General features: G+C 44.0%; 1 protein-coding gene across 1 annotated transcript; it reads left to right on the forward strand.

The window, feature by feature from the left end:
• Nucleotides 1–1,720: 1,720 nt before the first annotated feature.
• On the forward strand, nt 1,721–7,521 carry LOC307193577 (C-C chemokine receptor type 5). The gene is made up of 2 exons (XM_079935754.1): nt 1,721–1,834; nt 3,377–7,521. Exon 2 carries the CDS (start codon nt 3,388–3,390, stop codon nt 4,444–4,446), a length of 1,059 nt encoding a protein of 352 aa, XP_079791880.1. The 5' UTR covers nt 1,721–1,834; nt 3,377–3,387; the 3' UTR covers nt 4,447–7,521.
• The last annotated feature ends 1,271 nt before the right edge of the window (nt 7,522–8,792 follow it).

Raw genomic sequence — 8,792 nt, forward strand, 5'->3', positions numbered from 1 at the left:
TACACATTTTGTGAACGCTTTCTCAAGCATACTTTGTACGTCGCTGCTTAACTAGCCCACAGAGAGCCGGTACCTACAAAAGACTACAACTCGTTCTGTCATTTGATCTCAACCACAGATCTGTCGAGTAGGTTTGTGTTTGGGGCTTTTTTTCCCCCCATTTTACAGGTAAGAAAACTAAGGTCTGGAGAGTTTCAGTAACTTGTACAGATCAAGTAGTAAAGAGTGAAGCTGGGTGTTAAGTCCAGCCTCATGACTAGAGTCCAGTTCTCAACTGCTGCCTCTTGTATGAACTTGAACATCTTCTTCGTAACTCACTGTCCTGGTTGTGATTACCAGCTGCTGGGTCCTTCTGTGCTTTTCTGGCTTTTCCCAGCAGTCATATCCCTAATGGCACCAGCGGTTAGCTTCTCCCTTTCAGGTTCTATTTTGCTGATACTAATATGTTCTAGACAAGGACCCCACAGGGAACGAATTTTTTTAGAATTTTATATAATAAATCTCTCTAAGAAAGGATCACTGAATGAGTAACTAAGAGTCTGATGTTTATTGAGTGTATACTATGTGCTAAATTCTGGACATGGATGCCTCATGTAATCCTCCCAACAAACCCATGAAGCAACTACCATTATTCAGCCCACTCCACAGATGAGAAAGCTGAGGGTAGGGCGAGGCTTCGAGCTCAGGCAACCTGACTGTAGAGGCCACTTCCACAGGTTTGGGGTCTCCTCAGATCACAAGCCAGTGCTTCTTATTCTGTGGCGCTGACTCTCCACTATGTTCTTGGTTTTGTGGTCTACAATTAAGATTTATAGATAAGTAACCAACCACCAAGGAAGCCTGGGGTGACTGCATATAATATTGAAATCGAATCTTGAACTTGACCCTATTCTTCTGCCATTTGTTGCCTGTTTTGTGTTGAAAAATTCTCACAGAAATTCCAGATAGACTGTATCCTTGGAGTGAGGAACTCTGCTGCCTACATCCCTGGCAGAATACAGGCACTCACAAATGCCTGCTGGCTTGGAGGGCTGCAAAACAGTGGATAGGGAGAGTGAAAATTCATAATGACATGCTCCCAAGATGCTTGATCTGGAGAAAGATGGGCAACATGTTTAGCTCACAGGTAAAGGTAGAGTAAAAACCCTTAAGCAACCAGTTATTTTAGTTTGCAGAGGAAAACAGTATTGGGTGGTGAGCATATGTGTGTGAGTCGTGGCAGGCAAGGGGGGTGAGGGGAGAGCAGATAAAGGGGAGCACGGGGTTAAGGTGAGATGTTCCCTTCACTTCAGAGCTGGTTTCAGCTGGCTTTCACGGAAGACAAACGGCAAGGGGGTCAGAATCTCTCACCCGCTGAGCCTCCCCGTTGATAAGCCCTGCGGTCTTAAGTCCTCCTAATCATTTGCTTCTTGGCCAGCAGTTTCTTTCAGTAAAATGAGGGCTTTTACCTAGATGCACATGAATGTTCTTCTAGTTCTATTACCCTTCAATTCTTTCTGTTTTCCCTTCAATTCTTTCTGTTTTCTAACAGACTGTGTGGTTGGATGAACTGAGAACCAGAAAGAAACTGTGTAATCAGGGAAGCCCATGAATAAGCTTTCAGACCAGCTATCTATTTTCTAGTCTATTTCAAGCTCAATTTTTCTTTTTTTTAGAAAAAAAGACTGTTCTCTGATGATTTTCTGCACTGCCACATACTTATTCATTAAAACTCCGCCCCCAATTCAGAAGAAACTGTGCATTTCCTTCTTTTATGCTGTCTGTATGTTTGATTTGCACAGCTCAACTGGTCAGAGGAACTAAGAGATCTGTCCCCCTGCGAGAATCTCTCTCGGTAAGTCACCTCTCAGCCACTTTGCCTATTACTTAGCTCAGCTTGTGTGATGAGTAAAAGCCTTTGCAGGAAACCATGGAAGACATTAGAAAAACACCAGGTGCTCACTGAACTATCTTAAAATATTATCTTTAAGTAAAAAGTTAGATTTCAGAATGGTTTCAGACTGTGATAACATCAAAGATACAAAACATGATTATGAATGAAAAACTTTAAAGGGAGCAATATTATTTTTAAAAGCCCTCACCTTTCATAAGAAAGATTTTTCAGAGAGATGATGATTATTGGCCAAAACCTTGACAGAGATGATCTTCTGGTAAGGAGAACTAAAACCTCCTCATCAGGATGCCCTCTGAACAGACGCCTAACCAGAAGTTGCATCCAAGTCTTCTTTTTTTTTTTTGGCCAAGAAAAGAAGGAAGCCTGAAAATTGTCCAAATTAATAACAAGTTACAAATATCAAATGAAGTTTCATGGCATATTCAGTGTATGATTCTTTTTCTGGCTCAGAATTTAAAGGTGAGATTTTCTGTGTGCTTCTCTCAGCTGCCTAATCTGAGGTACCAGGAGTTCGAGACTCACAAGGACTAATTAGGGAAAACTCTCAATCAAGCAGTGGAACTTAAATAGACCAGGCAAGTCAGTGGGTCGTGAAGGGACTGAGCTAACCCAGGATGTATGATGGGAGATGAAACACTGTCCACTTGGTCATTTTTATGTATGTGTGGGAGCTCTTAACCATAGCAGCTCAGAAACTACAAACACAAACTTCAGAGAAAATGTGAGAATGGCAGTCTGGATTTCACAACTGGCTGCTGGTTCCTATGACCTTCTCAGGGGACTCAGGCATCAGCCTGTTTCATTTTGACTACACTGAGGCACCAGGCTGACAGTCCTGTTTTTAGTTCTCTCACCAAAGAGTGAAAGATAGGGGACCACGACGGATAAGAGTACAGGCTGCCTGCATTCAAAACTAGTTGCTTCCTCACTGTGTGTCTTTGGCGAAGTTACTCAACCTCTCTGTGCTCTGAGGCCCTTATTTGTAAAATGGGGACAATAACCTGACCCGCCTCACTGGGTCACCTTGAGGATTAACTGAATGAATGGAAGTGAAGCTTGGAACAATGTTTGGCAGGCAGAGCACCCTGGGGAACTGTTCATTACCACCAGCACGCTCGTAATGATGCTGTGTGTAAGCTAACTCCTGGGAATGGCAGCTTCAGAATAGATTGTAAGACAGTGTCGGACGGTGCCTGACCCGGTTTCTGGACATTGTTATCACAGCTTCATTCACTCCACATGGCTACGCAACATCAGATTTTATTTAGTGAGATGATACTCTCCATCTAGTAAGCAGAGAAGCAGGCAACAAACATCCCTTACTACAGAAGTTCACTGTTTGACCAAAAAAGGGACTTCAGTTAAATGTAGAAATCTATGTATCAACTTTTAAAATCTACTGGTGTTTAAGATAGTTTGCATTCATGATGGACTGTTAAGGACATTCTAGGACTTTAAAAAAGATCTCTTCTTTATTCACAGAGTCGAGCAAAATGGATTATCAAACATCAAGTCCCCTCTACGACATTGATTATGGGATGTCAGAGCCCTGCCAAAAAGTCAATGTGAGACAAACTGCAGCCCAGCTCCTGCCCCCGCTCTACTCGCTGGTGTTCATCTTTGGTTTTGTGGGTAACATTCTGGTCGTCCTCACCCTGATCAACTGCAAAAAGCTGAAAAGCATGACTGACATCTACCTGCTCAACTTGGCCGTCTCTGACCTGCTTTTCATCATCACCATCCCATTCTGGGCTCACTATGCTGCAGACCAGTGGGTCTTTGGAGATATAACGTGCCAGTTTTTCACGGGCTTCTATTTCATTGGCTTTTTCTCTGGAATCTTCTTCATCATCCTCTTGACAATTGATAGGTACCTGGCTATCGTCCATGCTGTGTTTGCTTTGAAAGCCAGGACAGTCACCTCTGGGGTGGTGACAAGTGGGGTCACCTGGGTGGTGGCTGTGTTTGCCTCTCTCCCAGGAATCATCTTCACCAAATCCCAGAAAGAGGGTTCTCGTTATACATGCAGCCCTCATTTTCCATCCAGTCGGTATCATTTCTGGAAGAACCTCCAAACTTTAAAGATAGTCATCTTGGGCCTGGTGCTGCCACTGCTTGTCATGATCGTCTGCTACTCGGGAATCCTAAAAACCCTGCTTCGGTGTCGCAACGAGAAGAAGAAGCACAAGGCCGTGAGGCTCATCTTTGCCGTCATGATTGTCTACTTTCTCTTCTGGGCTCCCTACAACATCGTCCTTCTTCTGAGCACCTTCCAGGAATTCTTTGGCCTGAATAACTGCAGTGACTCTAATAGGCTGGACCAAGCCATGCAGGTGACAGAGACCCTGGGGATGACACACTGCTGCATCAACCCCATCATCTACGCCTTCGTCGGGGAGAAGTTCCGAAGCTATCTCTTACAGTTCTTCCGAAAGCACGTTGCCAGATGCTTCTGCAAAGGCTGTCCAGTCTTCCAGGGAGACGCTCCAGAGAGAACGAGCTCCATTTACACACGATCCACAGGGGAGCAGGAAATCTCTGTTGGCTTGTGACCTGACTCAGTTTTTATATGCAGATTAGGGGCAGGAGCAGTTCTTTTAAAGAGGAAGTTACTGTCATAGAGGGTTTAAGTTTCATCCATTTATTTGGCATCAGCTCTAAGTATATTAGATATTTCAAGCTCATCAGTTCTAGAAAGCCAAACCAAAACACGTGATGAAATAGCAACCTTCTCACCTCCCCTCCACATACATCAATTTATTGGCAAACTCTCCCTTCACTGCAAAAGTTCAAAAAAAAAAAAAAAAATCCTCAGAGAATTGCTAATTCCTGAGTTAGGTTACCTGAACGGGAATAACAAAAGGAACTGAGGAAAGTACTGTATAGTTTCTTATCGGAGTAGGGCAACATCCAGGTTGCAAATGTGCTTAAAATATATCTTTCTCTTGCCATGGGGAGAAAAGACATGCCCGTGATCAGTTAAGAAATGACAACTTCCATGTGGGATCTCCCCTCCAAGGTGTGGTTAACAAGTTCCACAGACATTCACACCAGGGGAGAGCCCTGTGGCCTGCTGAGAGCTGGGAAGGCTTCTTCGCAGAGAAGGGATTGGAGGTGGAAGGTCTGTTGGTGAAGAGGGAAGATGAGCTGCAGGCACCGCACTGGCAAAGACTGGCTGTGGGGAGATGTGCTCTGGTTGGGGGAGCCCCAGGGGAGGAAGGATGAGGTGAGAGCATGAGGAACCTGGACAGCGCTGCTCATCAAAGTCCAAGAGCAGAGCAGGGAGCCCTTGCCAGTGTTGCAGAAGGCTCATTCCACAGCCAAAGGATGGCCTGGAAAGGTGAGCATTCAGGGAAAGGAGACCAAAACAATCTGATCGAGTGAGGAGGCTCCACTTAGGTCGAGGCGCAAGAGATGGGAAGGAGGGGTGCATTCTCACAGCATTTAGGATGAGAGTCAGCAATAATAGTTGGGGCGGATTTGGCTTGGCGGTGAGGAGCAGAGAACAGTCAGAGTGAACCCCTAGATTCCACGCGAGCATCAGAGATGCCCTGAAAGAGACACCAAGAAGGAGGAGGAGGTTTAGGTCAAAACAGGAGTTGGTGGAAGAGAAAGTTGGTGGTCTGTGAGCTGACCAAAGCCCTAGGCACACAGACCCTGGGCTGCCTGTCACTGACTGCTCCGCCCCCAGAGCTGTCCGTCCCATCCAGGCTCGAATCATGAGGCATCTCCAGGGGGCTCTGAAACACCAGATTTACGAACGCACGAGCCTGAGGTCCAGGAACACTTTTAGGTCAGATATGACATCTAGGTGAGGACTGATTACACAGTTAATGAAAATCCAGAGCTTTATAAGCACCGAGTAAAGAGGTCCCCAAGAGCTGCAGGAAGCCTGAATGACTGTTTCTGCCTGTTTCAGGCGCACCACTATTTACGGTTTTCTGGATCTAACTATCAATAGACAAAGGGAAGAAGGACACACTCATTTGGAAACAGGCTGCCTCAAGCTTTATAAGCCACAAAACGTGCAATCTACTAACCTCTGTGTTTCAGGCTGAGTGTGGAGGCTTTAGATACACCTTCCAGGCACCATCTCCAAACAAAGCATATCCAAACACTAAGAGACTTATTCATTTCAAAGGGAGAATTTGAAATTTTTCGCAGTTGCTACTTCTGTTATTTTGTATATGCCTAAGATTGTTTTGAATTCAGGGGTAGCTAAGACCATCGTTGTAAAGATTAGGTGGGAAAATGTAAAGGAGTGAGAATCCCTCAGGAGATTAAGGTGTCAAAATAAGAGGTACTACTGATTTTTCTGCAGTTCTTAAATGGGAATCTTGAGGGTTGTGGCTATCAATGGGAAGTGACTGGAAGGACCTTTTCTTTTGCCCTTAAGGTTACTGAGAGTGCATATATAACACATGACCCTCACCTATGAATCAGTTCAAACATTCTGGTATCTTTGTGTATATACATATAAACATATATATATGTATATATACACATATACATGTGTATGACATTCTTACATATACAGGAAGTTACAAACTGCTTAGAAGAAAATATGTATCTAATAAAAACCCTGTAAAATAACTGGTTGTATTCTTGTATTTTCAGCCAAGTTTACATTTAGAAAATAGCACATAAAGTTGTGAGAGCATTTTGTGTAGCTGTTTCGGAAAATTTCATACACACACACAAACACACATATTGAGAATTATTTTTCTAATTATTTTTAAAAGTTAACCTTCTCCCTGGATCAAATTGCCAGAATAATTTGTTTTTAAAGATGCTACTTCCCAGAGTGGTGATTCTGAACAACTGACCCTGCAAACTTTTAAATTTCAAATTTAATTCTGCTCAAGCAAAAGAACTGACATATTTTTTTAAAAAAATCAATGTGTGATTCAGCATATGCCAGCTGTCTATGCTTGAAAATGAAGACATACAATGTCATAACCTGGTCATTTATCTGTAGTCTTGAGTTACAGATACATAATGCAGGAGGAAGAGGTTGGTGGCTATAAAGATTACTTTTCTTTCATTTAAAGTCTCTCCCCAAAACTTGGCTGTAATTTCAGCGATGGCAACGGTGCCCATGTGAACTTCTGTGCACGCGTCTCTCACCCTCAAGGAGGACAGGTGCTCCATGTGGAGGTGACCTGGCCGGGCACATTCACACTGGTTTTCCCCCTGCTGTCCTCTCCCCTTCCAGAGTAGACTCTAGAGTTGGCCAGCGTCCTACATGCAGGTCTGTGAAATGAGCAGCAGACAAGGACAGCTGGAGCTGGTCCTTAGGACAGCTTCTCCCTAACAATACCTGAAAGACTTCCATCTCATAGGCTACAAGGAGGCATGAACCAATGAAGGCTGGAAGAGGGCTGGGATTAGAGCAGAGGGAAGGGCCAGGGAGAAAGCAGGCCCTGCCCCATATGACAAAGGCAGCTGCCATAGGGAGACTGGAAAGTGTCAGTTTTTATGGCTGATACACATGCACTTCTTATCCTCTTTCCCTCTGAAAAAATGAATCCAACGTTAACATGAAGAAAAAGCTACCCAACATGTCTGCAGCCTTTCCAGGGTGCATACCCCACGCTCACTCCTCGTTTGCCTGGATCCTCCATGCCCCTTGCTTTGCAGGCCCCTCCACTGCCCACCTCTTCTCTGCCCATCCCTTAGATCAACAAACAAGTGTGAACTCATTATGGCCTGCAGGTTCTGACTCCATTCACTGCCTCAACTCAGAGGCCCCATCAAGGACGGGGTTGTATGTGCCATGGAGAAAGTCAAAGAAAAGGTAAACGTCCTTAGCAGGGAGCAATAATGTGCAAATTCATAAGCTAAGATTCTGTTGACATATATATTCCAAGGGTTCTCAGTAAAAGCAGCTCTGACTAAACTAAAACGTACTGGCATTTCTACTGATTAAATTAATAAGTCATTTACTTTCTATCTGAAGGAAGGACAGATTCCCCAACATGAACATCAACGTTCAAATGTTAACCCTTCTAATGAAGACATCAGACACCACTGAAGTAAGAAGTGAGCCAGAGAACAAGTCCTGAACTTCCTAACTGCTCTGGCTCATAGTCTGGTAACATATCTTTTACCTACAGTTCAGGGTTTGCGAAGACCTCCTATAACCCTCAGGGGTGAGGGTGGACAGAAGAGGCAAAAAGAGGCATTTCCATAGCTCCTTTGCAATTAAATAAAATTCACTATAAAAGTCTTGCTTGTATTTTTCCAAAATACTGTCAAACTTTAATATATTACATTATGTATATGTCATAATTGTGCCACATTTTCCATTTTCCTTAATTTGTTGTAAGCATATTTACAAGTCTTACTTATATTTGGCTCCATATTGTTACTACTTTGAGAATAAGTTCTGTGTCACTGTGATTCTGTCATGTTTCAGGAACTTATTTTTGTCTCCTTTCTTAAAGTGGTTAACTAGTTTTTCAAAGCACACACTTAAACATCTTTTTCACATTAAATTCAATGGGAAGCCCTTCAAAACCATTAAGAACCTCGGGCTATACTGTCCCCCTGTGGCCACTTAGTAAACCAACAGGGGGGCCAGCAGCCATCCTTGACCACAGAGAATGTAGACAGGGGGCATTTTTACACTCAGCCGTTTAATCTCTGTCTCTGCTGGCGCCACTCCTGCTGTGGACAAGAAGTATTTCCACAGCAGCTCGCGGTGGATGATGCACAACTCATTCTTGTTATTTGTGAAGAACAAGAGGAGCATCAGTGGAGGCCACACTGATGCCTGCAGGGAAGGTCCCAGCTGCCCAGGGCCAATCCCTACAGATCTGGTCAATCTCTGGGATTCTGATTTGATCAGTCTGCGATGAGGCCTGTGGTTATGACTTTCAGAAATTCCCCGGGTGAT

This window comes from Stenella coeruleoalba (genome assembly GCF_951394435.1).
Source record: "Stenella coeruleoalba genome assembly, chromosome: 10".
NCBI classification, from domain to species: Eukaryota; Metazoa; Chordata; class Mammalia; order Artiodactyla; family Delphinidae; genus Stenella; species Stenella coeruleoalba.

What these genes read in the sequence shown, in the direction of transcription:
- LOC307193577 (XM_079935754.1), top strand. Translation starts at nt 3,388, where the DNA reads ATGGATTATCAAACATCAAGTCCCCTCTACGACATTGATTATGGGATG.